Below are 21,612 nucleotides of genomic sequence, written 5' to 3'. Positions count from 1 at the left end.
CTTCTTTGTCCAGTCTAAAACTGACGGTGTCATTGTGTCTGGACCAGATTCATTGCATTTTGCCAGGAGAGAAAAAAAAATTTTAAAAGGGTCTAGTTTTATTGGGAGTTAAATCTACAAAATGCAATGATCTGAATCTCTCCAGACCACAGTAGGAAAGGAAGATCACTGATAGGATAACAGTTTCCCCAGGCCTCACCAGTTTCTATCCCTCCCTCCCTCCCCCCACTCAGTCTCTTCAGCCAAAGGCTAAGTCACTCCCAGTAGGTACATGCCCTCAGTGAGGAGAAGCCTGCAGTTCGGCTAACGTCCTGACCTCACTACCCACCATCCCAGACCCTCGGTCCACTGCCATGGTTCAGTCTGGTGTCGGGTCAGTGCCCTTCCCCTATCACTCACCCCACCTGTGAAGTGGGTTGGCCGGGCCTCAGCTTGAGTCACTAAGTCCCCTTCTTCTCCACCTTCTTGAACAGGATGTTGTCATATTCAGAACCCAAACACCCGCTGTCCCTCTGAGACGCCCTGTCTCCTGATCTCCTTTGGCTGCCGCCCTGTTTCGCTGTTTTTGGCACGGCGTAGTCATCAGTGTGTGGGTTGTACGGGTACTCGTGACCCCGAGGGTCGCACTGCTGGCCCTGTAGCTTCCACGCGTGACCTTTCACCTCCACAGGATAGTCATACACCGAAGGGACATCTGACCCCTCCGGCTCATCATAGATGTGATCCTTCGGCAGTGGCAAGGCTGCCTTCCCCTTTCTCCCAAAGCTCGAGTCATCAATGGTGTCATAAAGTGGGTCCTCCCGTTTCGTGGGCAGGAAGGTAGAAAATGCCATTTCGGAAGTGTTGTCCGGTTGGTTGGACAGCAGTCGGACAAGGGGTGGGAGGCACAGTGTCTGTGCGATGGCATCAAAGGGAATAGCATATTCTGATTCCACTGCATCCTTGCCTTCCTGTGTCTTCCTCCCAGTCGCCATCTTGATGTTGGCCCGTGCATTGTGTTTGTGGATTACGTCCCGCACCTCAGAGTAGGTTGACTGCATATCCGGGGGGTCAGGCTGGTTCCCTTTGGTCATACCGTATATTGTCATGGAGTGCATTTGCTGGCCCTTTGCCCCTGCCTTCCTGGGCATCGTGGAGGCCGGCCTGGTGCTAGGGTCCGAGGATGACTCCAGCGACAAGCACCTCAAGGAAGGGAGAGTAGCATTTAATATCTCATTCTTGACCTTGGCTGACTGTTGGCCCTCGTCGATCTCACTCAGTGTCCCCTCCTCCTCGTCCTCGTGTGCAGGTCTGGAACTCAGAGCGGGGTCATTTTCCACATCACCAGACAACTGTTTCTCCTCCCTGAAGCCTTGCCTGACAACTTTGATGGCAGATTCAATAATCTGGAAAATTCCATTGGCCTGCCTGGTCTCAAACTCAAAGTTGCCTTCACCAGAAGCACATCGCCGTCCAGCCTCGAACGAAAATGTCACCTAAAAAAGTAACAGAGAGATGCCACATTTACAACAGTCGCAAAAAGGTATGTCTAACAGCCCTGTTGTGGTCCATGTCTACCCCACTGTTGCGGGTTGGTCACTGACTTCCTTACGGATAGAGGTCGATCTGTTTCTGGGTCTGAAGACGTGCTGGAAGACAGAGCTACACATTGGCCTCTGGAGCAGGCTGACCTGCCTCCTGCCCCATTCGATCACCTCCTCAGCTCTGCCCAAAATCTCCAGTTTCAACCTCTGGAGAATCCCTGATATGACTCACTAAGGACCACTATTCCATCATTAAGGACCCTCTTCACTCAGGATGTGCCCTCTCCTTACTCCTACCATCATGGAGGTGGTACAGGAGCCTGAAGTCGCCCACTCAACATCTCAGGAACAGCTTCTTCCCCTCCACCATCATGTTTCTGAATGGACAATGAACCCATGAACACCACCACACTGTTTCTTGCTCTCTTTTTGCACTAATTATCCAACTGAATTTTTATATATATTTATATATCATTCTTATTGTAGCTTACAGATTTTCTATTATATATTGCAATGTTACTGTTGCCGCGACATACGCTAATAATATTAAATCTGATTCTGATTCTGAATCCAAAGGTTGTGCCTTCCAAGCCCTGGAATCCTACTCCCCAACTTGAAGAATTTCAACCTGTTTATTCCATTCATTGGCTGTTTATCCCACTCTGTCAATGTTGCTTAACTTGTTGAATTACGTAGTGTATTTAATATTTCAGTAATATTTGAGTAATAATGTCAATATATTGTTTGATTAAGTATTCTTTGTTGTTTACATAATTCATTACGTAAAAGTATGTGAATGGCGTACGTCATCACACCACCACACCACCACACCACCATGTGCCTCACTAAAAGAAACTAAGTACATATACATCCCAGCTTCCGTGTTTTCTTTCAATTAGTTTCTGGAGTTACAAAGCATAAGTTACTCCATCATTTTGTGTGTGTTCTCAAGATTTCCAGCATCTACAGAATCTTTTGTGTTTATAAATGGCATCCCTCTCCCTTTCCCTCTCCCTCCCCCTCTCCCTCTCCTCATGGGATCCATGGTGATTCAGCCATTTGAACTCAGATCTGGCTTGTTCATAGAAGACAGAGAGTAATGGCCGAAAGGACTTATTCTAGCTGGATGTCTATGATTAGTGGTGTTCTGCAGGGATCTTGTCTGGGACCTCTGCTGTTTGTGATGTATATAAATGAACTGGATGAAGATATAGGTGTGTGGGTTAGTAAGTTTGCAGATGAAACAAAGATTGGTAGTGTTGTGGATAACGTAGAAGACTGGCAAAGAATACAGTGAGATATAGATCAGTTGCAGAAAAGGGCAGAGAGACGCAGATGTAGTTCAACCTGGCCAAATGTGAAATGTTGCATCTTGTTAGGACATAGTACGCTGTTAGGAGGAAGACATTTAACAGTGCTGATGAGCAGAGAGTTCTTGATGACCAAGTTCACAGCTCGCTGAAAGTGTCTGCACAAGTTAAAAGGTGGTTAAGAAGGCATATGGCATACTTGTCTTTATCAGTCAAGGCATTGAGTTCACAAGTGAGAAAGTTATGTTGCAGCTTTATAAAACTCTAGTTTGGCCACATCTAGAGTAATGTGTACAGTTCTGGTCACTCCACTATAGGAAGGATGTTGATGGTTTGGAAAAAGTGCAGAAGAGGTTTACTAGTTTGCTGCCTGGGTTAGACGGCATGTGCGGTAACAGGAGGTTAGGCAAACTTGGGTTCTTTTCTCCGGAGCGATAGAGGCTGAGGGGAGGTTTATAAGATTATGAGAGATAGAGTAGACAGACACTATCTTTTTTCTCAGGCTTGAAGTGTCTAATACCAGAGGAACACTCACAACACGCTGGAGGAACTCGGAGGGTCGGGCAGCATCCGTGAAAAGGATCAGTCAACGTTTCGGACCTCTGCCCCTTCCCTCTTCAGTCCTGACGAAGAATTCTGGCCCGAAACGTTGACTGATCGTTTCCATGGATGCTGCCCGACCTGCTGAGTTCCTCCAGCGTGTTGTGAGTGTTGCTTTGACCCCAGCATCTGCAGAGTATTTTGTGTTTATAATATCAGAGGACATGCCTTAAGGTAAAAGGAGGTAATTTCAGAGGGGATGTGAGAGGCAAGTATATTTTACACAGAGAGTGGTGGGTGTCTGGAATGCACTCCCTGGGGTGGTGGTAGAGGCAGAAACATTCGGGACGTTTAAGAAGCATTTAGATAGGCACGTGGATATGAGGAAAATGGAGGGATATGGACATTATGTAGGCATAGTTGGCCATTTGATTTCTTATTAATTTGGTTCTGACAACGTTATAGGCTGACGGGCCTGTTCCTGTGCTGTTCTCTTCTGTGTTCTATAAATCCTTAATTTTTTTAAAAAGCACTTCCTATATTGATACACCTGCACTTAGACGCAAGGGAGTCAGACTGCCGAGTTCCTCCAGCATTTTGTGTGTGTAAGTACTTTGGCTGTTGTGGATCCCAGCCACTGGTGTTGCTGGTCATGGGGAGCGTGTAACTTTGTGAGCTGTGGTTCAGCAGGCACAACTCCTGCTGCTCGCTCAGACGCCTGAGTATCAAAGGCCCACTTCAGAGACGTGGCCACAGATACCCAGCTTGATGTTCCAGCGTTTCTGTGCTGAGATGTTAAACTAAGCCCCTCAGCTGGAGCTCCAGAATGTGTCAGCCCTCGCCAGTTTTATCTTTAGATCATCTATAACATTTGGTAAGGCCCCAATGGTCGCCTAACGGTTGGCATAATGCATAACAGTTCCCACAAGCACCAATTAGAGTTCCATTCCTGCCGCTGTTTATAAGGAGTTTGTACGTTTATAAGAAGTTTGTACGGTCTCCTCATGACCACGAGGTTTTCCCCCAGATGCTAGAGTGTCCCAAAGATCTACAGGGTTAGTAAGTTGTGGGCTTGCTATGTTGGCACAGGAACCCTGGTGACATTTGTGGGCTGCCCCCAGCACATCCTTGGACTGTGTTGGTCATTGACGCAAATGACACACTTCACTGTATTTTTCGATGTACATTTGACAAATGAAGCTAATCTTTAATCATTGTCACCGTCAAATTGAACTTGGAGCGATTGACAGGTGCGATCACCATCTTCTTCCATGCTTGAGGACCCAGGACAGACAATAACCTCCTCTTACCGTTACTCCCTCAGGAACCCACAGCCACACTAGGAATGCACGTCCATCCAGCCGTCCAACACCAGACCCCTGGGCCCCCACCTGCCGTTTTTCAGAGGTCAGACCTCGGCCAGCCACAGATTCGAATGCCTCCACAGACTCAAAGTCAAGGTCAGTCCTATAGGCTTTCTCGGTCCCACACAGGGCTCTGCGCCGGGCAAATACCTCTGATGTTTGGGCTTAAGGGTGTTTTCCTGTCTATGTTTGGGAGGGACGTTCTGTGAAGTGTCGGACTTCAGGTTCCTGGAGTGACCTTCATGGTGAGCTTGTGGGCATGTTCCTCCCTCATTCACTCTGCCCCCTAGATCCTACTACAGTGGGGCTACAGAGGTGTAATAGGACAACTCCTGACACTCAAACCCATCACAACTTCCAGTACAGTCAGTGTGGAGTTCGCACGCTCTCACCGTGACCACGTGCGTATCCCCATGGTCTTCCAGTTTCTTCCCACAGCCCAACAATAAGCGGGTTGGTAGTTAATTGGCAAATTGTAAATGGCCTCAATTTGGTGATGGCAGGTGGATTAGGGTGGAGTTAATTGGCAAATTGTAATTGGCCCCAATCTGGTGATGACAGGGGAATTAGGGTGGAGTTAGTGGGTGTGTTAGGGGGAATAAATTTCAGAGAAATGCGGGGGATTCAGATTAGTCTGAGAGCTAGCATAGAATGGATGGGCTGAATAGTCTATGTGAGAAGGAAATATGTGTCCTATGCCTGTTCCTTCCCAATTTGAGGAGATTTGATAGAGGTATACAAAATTGGAGAATATTTTGGGTAAAATTATTTTTAAAGATCAAACAGGCTTTATAAAGGGTTGTTATTCTTTTCCAAATGTTTGGAGACTATTTAACATTATCTATTCGTCCCCTTTTAAAACTCCACAATGCATCATCTCTTTGGATGCTGAAAAAGTGTTCGATCGAGTCAAATGGAAATATTTACTTAATGTTTCGGAGAAATTTAGCTTTGGTGTTAATTTTAATAATTGGGTTAGAATGATATATAAAACTCCTATTGCTACTGTTGTTACTAATAACTGTAGATCTTTTTTTCAGCTTACACGGAGGGGCGAGACAAGGTTGTCCATTAAGTCCTTCATTATTTAATTTAATATTAGAACCCCTTGCTATTGCTCTTCGTGAAGCTAAAGATATTTATGGAATTTTTGTGAATGAGACCATTCATAAAATTTTTCTTTACACTGACGATTTATTGGTTTATATATCTAATCCCGAGGAATCTATTCCTGCCTTGTTAAAATTATTTAATGAATTTGGAGATTTTTCAGGATATAAAATAAATTTTAGTAAAAGTGAATTGTTTCCTTTAAATGAATCTGTTTCTATATATGATAATACTCCTTTCAAAGTCACGGATTCTTTTAGATATTTAGGTGTTATAATGACTAAAGAATATAGCGATCATTATAAAGCCAATTTTGTACCCTTGGTAGATTCTATGAAGTATTTATTTAGCAGATGGAGTCCACTTACATTTTCACTTGTTGGTCGCATCCATATAGTCAAAATGATGACTTTACCAAATTTTTTATATTTATTTCACAATATCCCTGTTTTTTTGACTAAGAAGTTTTTAAATCAGATTGATTCTATTATTTTATCTTTTATTTGGAATAATAAAAGACAAAGAATTAGTAAATGTCACTTACAAAAGTTGAAAAAGGATGGAGGTCTTGCTTTGCCTAATATAAGAATGTATTACTGGGCTGTTAATGTGCGATATATGTCCTTTTGGCTACATTGGGTTGATAAGAACGATCAGCCCATTTGGGTAGACTTGGAATTGAAAGCTGTGAAAGAATTTTATTTAACCTCGTTATTGGGAGCTGCTTTACCTATACAATTAGCTAAAGTTGCTAATTTAAACAAAATTACGAGGAGTATAGATAGAGTAGGCACAAGTAGGCTTTTTCCACTGTGGTTGGGTGGAATGACAACCAGAGGTCATGGGTTAAGGGTGAAAGGTGAAATGTTTCAGGAGAACCTGAGGGGGATTTCTTCATTCAGAGGGTGGTGAGGGTGTGGAACAATCTGCCAGTACAAGTGGTGCATGTGGCTTCAACATTGAAGATAAGTTTGGATAGGTACATGGATAGGAAGTGTATGGAAGGTTGTGCTCCCGGTTCAGATTGATGGGAGTAGGAAGTTTAAATTGTTCTGCATGAACTAGATGGGCCAAAGGGCCTGTTTCTGTGCTGTATTTTTCTATGACTCTCTGCTCCTCAGTAGCTGAGAGAGTGTGATTGTTTGTCAGTGACCACAAAGAGCTGCTTCCCAATATTGGGGCAGAGGGAAAGATGGAAACGAATGCAGGCAGATATTTTCCTTCTGGCTGATCTGATGGACCACAAGACACTTTCCATCCTGCAGAACCTCCTCTGAAATTTCTGGCCACTAAGTTTAGAGGGAAGAACCTGCTGAAACCAGGGGTGAGAGAAGGTGATTATCACACACCCTGGTTACAGTCAGGGTGACCTACAAACACACAAATGAATAACTGTATAACCCAAGCTAAAGTGTAACAATAAATGAACTGGGATATTCCACCATAATCCCAAAAAAAAACATTTTAAAACAAGAACAACAAATAGCGCTGGCCACTAGGAATGTTGGGGCAGATGTTGACAACCTCCCCTGACCCCCCCAGGGCGCTACACTATGTGAAGACCTTAGAGCATTACAGCACAGTACCAGCCATTCAGCCCAGAATGTAGAGCCTACTTTTTAGCCTGCTCTTTGATCAATTGAACCCTCCATTTCTACATTGTCCATAATGAGCTGTGTCATATGACATGGGTGATCACGGTCTTTCTGTGACAATGATAGTTCTTGGCAATTTCTACAAAAGTTGTTTACCATTGCCTGGACAGTGTCTTTACAATAGATGTGACCCCAGCCACTATAAGACCACAAGACATAAGAGCAGAATTAGCCCATCGAGTATGCTCTGTCATTCCATCACGACTGATTGCAGATCCCACTCAACTCCATACACCTTCCCTCTCACCATATTCTTTGATGCCACAACCAATCAAGAATCAATTAACCTACGTTTTAAATATATCCACAGACTTGGCCTCCACCACAGTCTGTGGCAGAGCATTCCACAGTTTCACCACTCTTTGGCTAAAAAAAAACCTCCTTGCTTCTGTTCTTGAAGGTCACCTCTCAATTTTGAGGCTATGCCCTCTAGATCTGGATACCCCCACCATAGGAACTGTACTTTCCATGTCCACCAGATCTAGTCCTTTCAACATTCAGTAGGTTTCAATGAAATCCCACGCATTCTTATAAATTCCAGTGAGTACAGGCCCAAAGCTGCCAAACGCTCATCATATGTTAACCCTTTCATTCCCAGAATCATTCTAGTGAACTGCCTCTGGACTTTCTCCAATGACAACACATCCTTTCTGAAATATGGGGCCCAAAACTGTTGACAATACTCCAAATGCAGCCTGACTAGTGTCTTATAAAGCCTCAGCATTATCTCCTTGTTTTTTATATTCTATTCCTCTGGAAATAAATGCCAATATTTCATTTGCCTTCTTTACCACAGACTCAACCTGTGAATTAACCTCCTGGGAGTCTTGTATGAGGACTCCTAAGTCCCTTTGCACCTCGGATGTTTGAATTTTCTCCGCATTTAGAAAATAGTCCGCACTATTGTTCCTTTTATCAAAATGCATTGTCATACATTTCCCAACACTGTATTCTATCTGCCACTTTTTTGCCCATTCTTCCAATTTGTCTAAATCCTGCTGCAATCGCTTTGCTTCCTCAGCACTACCTACCCCTCCACCTATCTTCGTGTCATCCACAAACTTTGCCACAAATCCATCAATTCCACTATCTAAATTACTGACGATGTGAAAAGTAGTGGTCCCAATACTGACCCCTGAGGAACACCACTAGTCACTGGCAGCCAACCAGAAAGGCCCCTTTTATTCCTGCTCACTGCTTCCTGCCTGTCAGCCACTTCACTATCCATGCCAGTATATTTCCTGTAACACCATAGAATTTTATCTTGTTCGGCAGCCTCATATGAGGCATTTTATCAAATGCCTTCTGAAAATCTAAGTAAGTGACATCCACGACCTGTCCTTTCTCCACCCTGCTTGTTACTGCCTTGAAGAATTCTAACAGATTTGTCAGGCAAGATTTCCCTTGACAGAAACCATTGACTAATTTCATCATTAGTCTCCAAGTACCTTGAAACCTCGTCTTTAATAATAGATTCCAACACTTTCCCAACCACTGAGGTTAGGCTAACTGGCCTATAACTTCCTCTTTTGTGTCTTCCTCCCTTCTTAAAGACTGGAGTGACATTTACAATTTTCCAGTGCTGCGGAACCATGCCAGAAGAGTATTATCAATGCTCTTCAGTGAATATCTGCCTGGCATTGGTGGTCACATAACCAGGACTTGTGATCTGCATCAGCTGCTCGTAAAACCATCCACCACCCGCTCCCATGGCTTCACATGACCCTGATCGGGGGCTAAGCAGGTGCTACACCTTGCCCAAGGGTGATCTGCAGGTTAGTGGAGGGAAGAAGCACCTTACATCTCCTTTTGTAGAGACATATCTACACCCTGCCACCCAACCACTCCTAATAATCCTTTATTGTTCTATCATCCATGTGCCTATTTAAGCAATTCTTAAATACCTCTAATGTATCTACCTCCACCAGCACGTTTGGCAGGGTGAACCATGTACCCACCTCTCTCTGTGTAAAAACAACTTACCTCGTACATCCTCCTATACTTTCCTCGAATGGTTTTAAAGCTATGCCCCTCATACTAGTCATTTCTGGCCTGGGGAAAAGTCACTGGTTATACGCTCGATAAATACCTCTTGTACACCTTTATCAAGTCACATTTCATCCTCCTTTTTCCCCAAAGCGGAAAGCCCTAGCTCACTCAAAGGATGTGCTCTCTGATCCTGGTAAATCTCCCCTGTACTTGGAAGCATGGCTGCCCTCAGCTCATCCTTGGTCTGTGGTGATCATTGACATAAGCAACACATTTCAGTGTATGTTTCGATAATCTGATGTACCTGTGACAAATAAACCTAATCTAGAAAACAGAAATATCTGCAATATTCAATGATTCTCACCTGGCCATCTGGGATTGCACAGACAATTTTTGAGCCCAGATTTTCACTGCTTACTGAGTGTGTGGACCCAGCTGGTGGTGTAGTGGTATCAGCGTCAGACTTCGGGACGAAAGGTCCCAAGTTCGAATCCAGCCGGCTCCCCTGCACGTTTTCCATCTGTGCTGGGTTACGAGCTGGTGATCTCTTTGGAAACTCACCCGGCAGAAGGCAATGGCAAACCACTGCTGTAACTTGCCTCGTACGCGGTTCCCCACTACGTCAGAGAGGCGTGGAGGGAAATGGTCCGCTAACCGGAGAAACTCCGGACGTGACATACCTTTCCTTTCCTACTGAGTGTGTGGGCGATGGAAGTGACTGCATGGAGCATTTACACGATACCTTGTAGAAAGAATCTCCAGTCTCTGGCTTTGCAAAGTGGGTGGGCTCTCAAAAGTGACCTCACTAGGAACAGCCTCTCCTGATTCTTTAGAACCATAGAACACACATAAATTATCCATAGGTTGAACTCGGGACCACTTGAAACATCCACCCGCTAGATCGCAAGAATAAATCTGCAAAGACTCTCAAAATGCTGTTGGGATAATTGGATTTGACCTTCAAGCACCATGATAAACATGTGGCTCTATCCACCAGCCTGTGCTGATTGGTAAGTCTAACAAATTCATGCATGCTTTAGAATACAGTAGCTTTGCTTGTTTTCTGATGAGCACCTGGAAGTGAATTAAAACCTACAATTTGAGCAGCAACTATAAATATTCTTGGGTTTCTAGTATAATTAAAACTCCTGAACTGAATTGCAACCTTGAAATTTAACTCATTAAGACTGTTCTTCTGATAATCAAAACACTTTTAACACAGACGCCTCGTTCCCCCTGACAGATCAGGGAAATGTCTCACTGGTATAAAATACTTAACGCAGGACCTTTACTGCCCTGCACATGAGAGCCCCTGTTCTGAATTTCAGATCGTTAGAGCCAGCTTCGGGAGTCAGACTCTGTCCCTCATCATTCAGAAAGAGCATGGCTGACTTTATATTAGATTAGCGTTATTTATCATGGGTATATCAAAGCCTGCAGTGAACTGCATCATTTGTATCAACATCCAAAACAGTCTGAGAACATGCTGGGAGCAGTCCACAAGCACCACCGTGTTTCTGGTGCTAAGGCAGTGTGACACTATTGTACCTTGGGGCATCAGATGTCAGAGTTCAATTCCAACACCATCTCTAGGGAGTTTATACATCCTTTCGGTGGAAAGTGTGTGTTTTCTCCGGGTTCTCCGGCCTCCTCCCACAGTCCAAAGATGTGCCAGTTGGTAGGTTAATTGGTCACTGTGAATTGTCCCGTGATTAGGCTGGGGTTAATTTGGGGGTTGCTGGGTGACACGGCACAAAGGGCTGGACGGGCCAATTCTGCACTGTATCTCAATAATAGCATACCAACAACTTACTACGTTTTTGGAATGAGGGAGGAAACTGGAGCACCTAGTCACATTTTCTTACAGACAGTGGCAGGATTTGAACCCCGGTCGTTGGCACTGTCAAACATTACACTAACTGCTTCGCTGCTGTACCACCCTATACTTTAGTCCTTCTCCCACTTCCTCGCCAATTCTCCCAGGGCCAAGAAACTATTAGTCTCAGACTCAGCAATGACAACTGACCATATCTCCAGGTGAGGGATTCCCACAGCTTTAGCACTCATTAAATGAAGAAATTCCTCCTCGATGGTTCCACGTGTCGCCAATCTGGTCACCATTCTCTCCGGTTCCTGATTCTCCACCATCCATGTCTACCCCGTCAATCCCATCCTGAACCGTCTGTGTGTCAATGACATTCAACATCCAAACACACTGCAAGATCAATCAGCGAGGGAGATATGTGGGGTGGGTCCTATAACTCTGCCGACGTCTGGGCATCTCACCAACAGCAGGCCGGTGGTTTTCCTCCCCACCCTTCTTTGTTACTAAGCAAGGCCACACTTACCTTGTCTCGCCCAAAGCGTCTCAGGTATCTGTACGGCCAGGTGTAGAGAACCTCATCAGATTTCAAGTCCTTCAGCTCCAGACTGTCTTCCTCCACAGCGAGCAGAAACATTCCCTGCAGATGACATCTCTCCGCTGCCTCCGTCTTCCTCACAGTCACCCGGAACTCTGTCACTGCACAACACATAAAAACCAGACCATCAGGGAAACAGCAACAATGCTCCTCACACCAGGTGCTGCATAGGGGAATTCATCATCAATGTGTTACAGAGGGAGTGCTGGTCCTTTTAATACCAAAGGGGATGATTTCAGGTGAGAGGAGTAATTTCAAAGGAGATGTGTGGGGGAAAGAGTGGTGGACATTGGTGACTATTCTGCCAGGGATGTTAGTAGAGGCAAGTAGAACAGAAGGGCATGATTTTAAGGTCATTGAAATATGGGGTGGGGGGGGGTGGATGTTAAAGGTACATTCTTTACATGGAGAGTGTTAAGTGCAGAGATTGTCCAGTCAAGGGTAGAGACAGAGTCAGATACATTCGGGACATTTAACAACTCTTAGATAGGTACATGGATGATAGAAAAATGAAGGACTATGTGAAAGGGCAGGGTTAAATTTATCTGTAGTAGTTTGAAAGGCCAGACAACTTTCTGGGCCACTGTACTGTGCGGCATTATTCTATGTTTAAAGTGTCTAAAAAGCTCATAGACAGGCACATGACAATCGAGGGAATGGACATTATGTAGGTAGAGGGGATTCATATAGTTAGGCGTTTAATTACTAATTTAATTGTTTAGCAAAACATTGTGGGCTGAATGGCCCGTTGCTGAGCTGTACTGTTTTATGTTCCATCATTGAGATATTGAAGTCGTGGCCCATTTAACGTCTTCCATGACAGGAATGACTGATCAGCGAATGATCCCATTACTGGTTGGTGCTGCACATACAGTATCCCAGACTGGGAATACAGAGAAGGGTGCCCTTTGTAGTGTGTTGCTGATGACACAAGACCAAATGGGGGATTGAAGAGGATGCCAAGAGGCTTCAAGGGGCCATGGACAAGAAGCCCAAGTGGGCGACAACGTGGCAAGAGGAACACGGCGAGGAAAAGTGAGATTGCTGAGTGTTGAGAGTATTGAGGATTGTTGATGCTCAAAAGAATCTGTATGTTTCTTCTGGAGAGCACTAAGATACCAGCAGTGAGAGAGGGCAATGGTATGTTGGCCTCCATTTTATAGGAACTTGGTAAAACCATAAGACATAGGAGCAGAATTGGACCATCCAGCCCGATAAGTCTGTCCCACCATTCCACCATGGCTGATTTATTATCCCTCTCAATCCCATTCTCCCGACTTCTCCCTAATACCTTTGATGCCCTGACTAATCAAGAATCTACCAACCTCTGCTTTAAATATACGCAATGACTTGGCCTTGTCTGAGGGAGACAATGGGATATTCTGTACAGTTTAAGGGTGTGGAGGCTCAACCAATAATCAATATATTTCTGGATATGAGAGGAATCAAAGGAATAGAGCAGAAAAATGGTGCATACCAAGAACATGAGTTGTGGATGGTGGAGCGGGTGACAGACCCGGTTCTCGTCAATTAGAACAAGAACAAGAATCAGGTTTATTATCTCTGATATATGTTGTGAAGTTTGTTTTGCGGTACAGTGCAACACATTAAAGTTATTAAAGTTACAATAAGAAATGTGAAAAGCAAATAATTAGTGCAAAAAGAGATGGAAAATGTTGAGGTAGTGTTCGTGGGTTCATTGTTCAATCAGAAATGTGATGGCGGAGGAGAAGAAGCTGTCCCTAAGACACGGAGTGTGTACTTCAGGTGAACCTCCAGGCCACTGGTAGCAATGAGAAGAGGGGATGCCCGGAATGCTTTTCTTCCAAAGGCTCTTCTAGCCAATGGGTGTGTAAAATCCCACAGTCCTTCAAGGTGGGAGATATTCTCAGAGTCCCAGGCAATATTTATTCCCAAGCAACAATGAAACCAAACGATCCAGTTCACTGTTTCACAGATACATGCCAGAGTTGAATTTGCTATGTTTTCCAGGCTTACACCAGTAAAGGGCTTGGTGGGTACCAAGACTGCAAATGGTTTCAAAGTTCAAGTTGAAGTTTACTGTCATTCAACCCTATACATGTATGCAGCCGAATGAAACATCGTTCCTCTAGGGCCAAGGTACAAAACACAGCACACAGAGAAACGACCCAGCACGTACAGTCACAAACAGTCCTGGGCTGTGCTACCTGGGTTTCCTCCGAGTGTTCTGCTTCCCTCCTACAGTCCCAAAGACCTACCTGTTAATAGGTTAATTGGTCATTGTAAATTGTCCTATCATTGAGCTAGGGTTAAATCGGGGGTTGTGGACGGCACGGTTCAGAGGGCCAGAAGGGCCTACTACGTGCTGTATCTCAATAAGTAAAGAAAGAAGATTAGCACATCCCGAGGTGACTTGGCCTGAAGATTGACAGGTTGACATAACGTATGAGGTGAATGGTTATGCTCAATATAACAAAAACTACTTTTTCACATTTCACTTTACATTAAATGTTTTCAGACATTAACTTAGAAAGTTATAAATATGTATTATTCCTTTATCAAAAATAAGATCAGGTGTATGTGTGTCGAGGGAGGGGTAGCACCTCTGGTGAAGGAGCTGGTCGGGTCCATTCCAGGGCAGCTCACTCACTGTTGGTCCTCTCCAGACCAAAGCTCTCACCTGTGGCTGCAAGAAGCTGTTTGTATGTGACAGTGGCCACACCCCGGTACACTTCTTCAGAAGGTGGGCTAAGGCAGCTGGAGGTAGCTGGCAGCTGTATACCCCAGTGGGACAGAAACGTGCCTCAGCCTCAGCATGCAAAGCTAGCTCCAGCAGACTGAGCCGATGAGATCTGTAGTGAGATCCAGGGAGGGCCGTACTGCAACACCCCACAGAGAGCAAAAGGTGCGACAAGGCACTGAAAATGTCAGGGTCATTAGTGCAAACAAGGAAGACCCCAATTTTTGACGACTATTCGTACCACTGGACCCCGACTTCTGAGATCAAGAGAGTAGAAATGCCCCAGTGAAAAGGCTTCTCCACTTTAAAAACTCTCCTGTACAGCTCTCCTGTTATCATCGGACATGACAGAGAACCAACACGAAATAAGATTGTTCTTGGGGTTTATTGCTGTTAAACCAGAGAGAAATCCTTTAAACTGAAATTGGTTACATTGGAATAGCGCAGTGGAATGTGAAAACAATGAAGTTTAATGAGTGTGCACTGGAGCGCTGGAGTTGGAGTGAGACGAATACATATTGAAGGTAAATTCCTTCCTCAGGCATGAGAGAGCAGAACAGACGGGCAGATGGAGGCAACAGCAAATAATGGAACATGAGCGTAGAGACAGAGTTGACAGGAGCAGCAGCAGTCGGAGAATCAGAATCAAATCGATATGTAAAGATTTTTGTACAGTACTGTAGTAATTTTATGTATTGCACTGTACTGCTGCCTCAAAAAAACACATTTTATGACATATGTGAGTGTTGATAGACCTGATTATGATACGGGTCTCTATTGTGGACTGAGAGTGGGAAGGGGCAGGGAGAGGGGAATCATGGTTGGGAAAAGGGGATGGGAGAGGGGAGGGAGTGGGAAGCTCCAGAGAGACATTCTGTAAGGATCAATAAACCGATTGTTCGGAATCAAATGACCTTGCCTGGTGTTTCAGGGCTGGGTGTGTCTGCATCGCACCATCGCCCACCCCAATAACCAGTCCCACACCCCTCCTGTGACACACCACTCTTGCCATTTCAAATATCCTTTACTCCACCAGATCTACAAACTCACTCTCTGCACATTTACAAATACTGTGTAAAGTCTTGGGCAGATATAGATATATAGATATATATATATATATATCTGTGTGATATAGATATCTGCCCAAGACTATAGGTAGATATATCTGTGTGTGTGTGTGTGTGTGTGTGTGTGTAGCTAGGTTCCATAAGACTACTGAACTCCCGGACATCACGTATGAAGCACTGGTAACATTATACTGTTTACTTTTTAACTTGTGTCATTAACGCATCTTTTATTTGCTAATTTATTTGTGTTAACGTTACTTTATGTGTTGTGTGTGTGAGTTACACATACTGTGTTGTGCACCTTGATCTGGAGGAACATTGTTTCAGCTGGTGGTATACCTGTGTACAGTTAAGTGACAGTGAACTGGACTTGAATTTGAATAATTAGCATAGCTCATTTAACTCTGTGTGCCTCAATGACACAGAGGACACTTCTGCCTGTCTGTGCCCTCTGAAAGCAGAATTGTTAGAAATACCCAGCAAGTTAGGCAACAACCATGGGAAGTGGAATAGAGTTACCTTTTGACCTGAAGCGTTCACTGTTTCTCCTTCTGCAGATGCTGCCTGACCAGCATCAGCAGTTTCCCGGCATTTACTGTGACCTACCTGATATCCGTAACACCATAAGACATAGGAGCAGAATTAAGTCATCTGGCCCATCAAGTCTGCTCCACCATTCAATCATGGCTGATACTTTTCCTTTCTCCTCCTCAACCCCAGTTCCCGGCCTTCTGCCCGTAACCCTAGATGCCACGTACAATCAAGAACTTATCAATTTCTGCCTTAAATACACACAATGACCTGGCCTCCACAGCTGCATATGCCAGAAAATTCCACAAATTCACCACCCTTTGGCTAAAGAAATTTCTCCGCATCTCTGTTTTGAAAGGGGCCCCTCTATCCTGAGGCTGTGCTGTCTTGTCCGAGACTCTCCCACCATGGGAAACATCCTTTCCACATCTACTCTGTCTAGGCTTTTCAACATTCAAAGGGTTTCAATGAGATCCCCCCTCATCCTTCTGAATTCCAGCGAGTTCAGACCCAGAGCCATTAAATGTTCCTCATATGATAACCCTTTCATCCTGGAATCATCTTTATGAACCTCCTCTGGACCCTCTCCAATGCCAGCACATCTTTTCTAAGATGATGGGCCCGAAACTGTTCACAATACTCAAGGTGAGGATTCACCAGTGTCTTATAAACGCTCAGCATCACATCCCTGCTTTTGTATTCTAGACCTCTTGAACTGAATGTTAACATTGCATTTGCCTTCCTCACCACTGACTCAACCTGCAAGTTAACCTTTAGGGTGTTCTGCACAAGGACTCCCAAGACCCTTTGCATCTCAAAATTTTGGATTTTCTCCCCGTTTAGAAAATAGTTCGCATATTTACTTCTACCACCAAAGTGCATGATCATGCATTTTCCAACATTGTATTTCATTTGCCACTTTCTTGCCCATTCTCCTAATCTGTCTAAGTCCTTTTGCATCCTACCTGTTTCCTCAACACTACCTGCCACGCCACCAATTTTCATATCATCTGCAAACTTGGCAACAAAGCCATTTATTCCATCATCAGTATCATTTATATTCAGCATAAAAAGAAGTGGTCCCAACACCGACCCCTGCGGAACACCACTAGTCATGGGTAGCCAACCAGAAAAGGATCCTTTTATTCCCACTCGCTTCCTCCTACCGGTCAGCCAATGCTCTAACTATGTTAGTAACTTTCCTGTAATACCATGGGCTCCTAACTTGGTAAGCAGCCTCACGTGTGGCACCTTGTCAAAGGCCTTCTCAGAGTCCAAATATACAATATCCACTGCATCCCTTTTATCTATCCTGGCAAGCATTTAAAGGTTGCATGGATGAATTACAACAATTGTTCATCCCAGTTTGGCAAAAGAATAAATCAAGGAAGGTAGTGCACCCGTGGCTGACAAGAGAAATTAGGGATAGTATCAATTCCAAGGAAGAAGCATACAAATTAGCCAGAGAAAGTGGCTCACCTGAGGATGGGGAGAAATTCAGAGTTCAGCAGAGGAGGACAAAGGGCTTAATTAGGAAGGGGAAAAAAGATTATGAGAGAAAACTGGCAGGGAACATAAAAACGGACTGTAAAAGCTTTTATAGATATGTAAAAAGGAAAAGACTGGTAAAGGCAAATGTAGGTCCCCTGCAGACAGAAACAGGTGAATTGATTATGGGGAGCAAGGACATGGCAGACCAATTGAATAATTACTTTGGTTCTGTCTTCACTAAGGAGGACATAAATAATCTTCCAGAAATAGTAGGGGACAGAGGGTCCAGTGAGATGGAGGAACTGAGCGAAATACATGTTAGTAGGGAAGTGGTGTTAGGTAAATTGAAGGGATTGAAGGCAGATAAATCCCCAGGGCCAGATGGTCTGCATCCTAGAGTGTTTAAGGAAGTAGCCCAAGAAATAGTGGATGCATTAGTGATAATTTTTCAAAACTCGTTAGATTCTGGACTAGTTCCTGAGGATTGGAGGGTGGCTAATGTAACTCCACTTTTTAAAAAAGGAGGGAGAGAGAAACCGGGGAATTATAGACCGGTTAGCCTAACGTCAGTGGTGGGGAAACTGCTGGAGTCAGTTATCAAGGATGTGATAACAGCACATTTGGAAAGCGGTGAAATGATCGGACAAAGTCAGCATGGATTTGTGAAAGGAAAATTATGTCTGACGAATCTCATAGAATTTTTTGAGGATGTAACTAGTAGAGTGGATAGAGGAGAACCAGTGGATGTGGTATATTTGGATTTTCAAAAGGCTTTTGACAAGGTCCCACACAGGAGATTAGTGTGCAAACTTAAAGCACACGGTATTGGGGGTAAGGTATTGGTGTGGGTGGAGAGTTGGTTAGCAGACAGGAAGCAAAGAGTGGAAATAAACGGGACCTTTTCAGAATGGCAGGCGGTGACTAGTGGGGTACTGCAAGGCTCAGTGCTGGGACCCCAGTTGTTTACAATATATATTAATGACTTGGATGAGGGAATTAAATGCAGCATCTCCAAGTTTGCGGATGACACGAAGCTGGGTGGCAGTGTTAGCTGTGAGGAGGATGCTAAGAGGATGCAGGGTGACTTGGATAGGTTGGGTGAGTGGGCAAGTTCATGGCAGATGCAATTTAATGTGGATAAATGTGAAGTTATCCACTTTGGTGGCAAAAATAGGAAAACAGATTATTATCTGAATGGTGGCCGATTAGGAAAAGGGGAGGTGCAACGAGACCTGGGTGTCATTATACACCAGTCATTGAAAGTGGGCATGCAGGTACAGCATGCAGTGAAAAAGGCGAATGGTATGCTGGCATTTATAGCGAGAGGATTCGAGTACAGGAGCAGGGAGGTACTACTGCAGTTGTACAAGGCCTTGGTGAGACCACACCTGGAGTATTGTGTGCAGTTTTGGTCCCCTAATCTGAGGAAAGACATCCTTGCCATAGAGGGAGTACAAAGAAGGTTCACCAGATTGATTCCTGGGATGGCAGGACTTTCATATGAAGAGAGACTGGATGAACTGGGCTTGTACTCGTTGGAATTTAGAAGATTGAGGGGGGATCTGATTGAAATGTATAAGATCCTAAAGGGATTGGACAGGCTAGATGCAGGAAGATTATTCCCGATGTTGGGGAAGTCCAGAACGAGGGGCCACAGTTTGAGGATAGAGGGGAAGCCTTTTAGGACCGAGATTAGGAAAAACTTCTTCACACAGAGAGTGGTGAATCTGTGGAATTCTCTGCCACAGGAAACAGTTGAGGCCAGTTCATTGGCTATATTTAAGAGGGAGTTAGATATGGCCCTTGTGGCTACGGGGATCAGGGAGTATGGAGGGAAGGCTGGGGTGGGGTTCTGAGTTGGATGATCAGCCATGATCATAATGAATGGCGGTGCAGGCTCGAAGGGCCGAATGGCCTACTCCTGCCCCTATTTTCTATGTTTCTATGTTTACTTGTAATCTCCTCAAAGAATTCCAACAGGTTCATCAGGCAGGATTTTTCCTGAAGGAAACCACGTTAACTTTGTACTGTCTTGTCCTGTGTCACCAAATATTCCATCACCTCATCCTTAACAATTGACTCTAACATCTTACCATTAAGTAATTTCTTCATTTTTGGAATACATATCTCCTGCAGCTTCCTCTTTTTCCCAGAAACGCACACCATTGCTGCTCTGCTGACATCCCTGCCGGCAGCTCCTTCCAATTTACTTTCACCAACTCCTTTCCATTACCCTACTGAAATACTCTCATATCAGACTTTATTTTCTCCCTATCAAATTTCAAGTCGAACTCAATTATATTGTGAACACTGGTTTCTAAGGGTTCTTTTACCTTAAGCTCCTGAATCGCCTCCGGTTCATTACAGAACGCCCAATCCAGTATAATGATCCCCAAGTAGGCTCAACGACAAACTGCTCTAAAAAGCCATCTCTTAGGCATTAAACAAACTCACTCTCATGAGATCCATTACCAACCTAATTTTCCCAATTGACCTGCATGTTAAAATCTCCCATGACTACTTTGACATTGCCCTTTTGACATGCCTTTTCTATTTCCTGTTGTAACCTGTGGTCCACCTCCCAGCCATGTAATCCATCATTGTCCTTATCCCCACATCTCCTTTATACACTCCCACCTGTGTCCCACCTCAACAACTGCAGGCATTAAAAGCAGAGGCATCCAACACTCTCCAAGCCTCTCCATCTGCTCTCAGAATATGAGGCTTTGCCTTTGACATGCTCTTAGCAGGATTTCTTTATGCTGTTGTGCTGGAAAACCTCCAGCCAGTTCCTGTTCTCTAAATGGCCAACAAATAAACCAAGCAAGTTGGAGTTAAAAATCCTTGGTGTGATGTTTGTTCTGACATACTAACAACCTTTACAGCTCTTTAGATAAGGTTATCAGAAAAGTTTTTCTTGAAGAGCAATGAGGCTACTGAATAACTGCAACGGTGGTTTCTGTCTGTCAATTTTCCATTCACAAGCAGCAGTCGCAGCATATCACACCCACCACTCATTTCACTGCAAGAGCTCACAACACTGTCAGTTCTTGTAATTGGATCGGAAAGAAAAGTTTAAAACTGACTTGCTTAAAAAAAACTGAGAGCTGCATTTCCACAATAGCTTTCAGAACCTCTGGACATCCCATACAAAAACAAGAGATTCTGCAGATGTTGGAAATCCAAAGCAACATACACTTCAGTGGTTGGTAAGTTGATGGAGAAGTTCCTGAGAGGCAGGATTTATGAATGTTTCAAGAGGCATAATATGATTAGGAATAGTCAGCATGGCTTTGTGAAAGGCAAGTTGTGCCTTACGAGCCTGATTGAATTGTTTGAGGATGTAAATAAACACATTAATGAAGGTAGAGGGGAAGAAGTACAAGCTGGTAGGTGATAGGTGAGACCAGGTGAGGGGGAAGGTAGGTGGGTGGAAGTCAGGGGGGATCCAGTGAGAATCCCTCTCTCTCTCTGTCTTTCTGTGTGTATCCCTCTCTCTCTCTGTCTTTCTGTGTGTATCCCTCTCTCTCTCTATCCGTTTCTTTGTCTTGTCCTCTTTCTACCTTTGTCTCTGTTTCTCTCCCTTTCTCTCTGTCTCTCACTCACTGTCTCACCTCTCTTGCTCACTCTCTCTCCCTCTATTTTGTCTCTCTCTCGTTCTCTCTCCCTCTCTCCCAGCTCTCTGTGTTTTTCTCTCTCCTTTCATCATCCAGTTTCAGAGCAGTCATATCCATCTTTCCCTGAGCGATCCCAGATGATATTCTTTATCTCATAGACATCAAATGGATAACAGTCCTGTAACTGGTTACTGATGTTCTTCTTTGTAAAACTATTAGTAAATATGTCTTCCATTGTGTCCAGACCAAGTGTCCTGAACTCCCTGTGCTTGT

General features: G+C 44.3%; 1 protein-coding gene across 1 annotated transcript in view; it reads right to left on the bottom strand.

Moving 5' to 3' along the window:
- Positions 1 to 228: 228 nt before the first annotated feature.
- The window catches only part of dok2l (docking protein 2-like), an 83,151-nt gene continuing 61,767 nt past the window's right edge, over positions 229 to 21,612 (bottom strand). Inside the window, exons 4-5 of the mRNA XM_072267271.1 lie at positions 11,840 to 12,012; positions 229 to 1,475 (exon numbers count right to left, since the gene is read on the bottom strand). Of these exons, the coding sequence (XP_072123372.1) occupies positions 441 to 1,475; positions 11,840 to 12,012 (1,208 nt within the window). The 3' untranslated portion in view covers positions 229 to 440. The remainder of the gene's footprint in view (positions 1,476 to 11,839; positions 12,013 to 21,612) is intronic.

Source organism: Mobula birostris, chromosome 8 (assembly GCF_030028105.1).
Source record: "Mobula birostris isolate sMobBir1 chromosome 8, sMobBir1.hap1, whole genome shotgun sequence".
Classification (NCBI taxonomy): Eukaryota; Metazoa; Chordata; class Chondrichthyes; order Myliobatiformes; family Myliobatidae; genus Mobula; species Mobula birostris.
The sequence above is the reverse complement of the archived record's forward strand: the minus strand, read 5'-3'. Positions and strand labels throughout refer to the sequence as shown.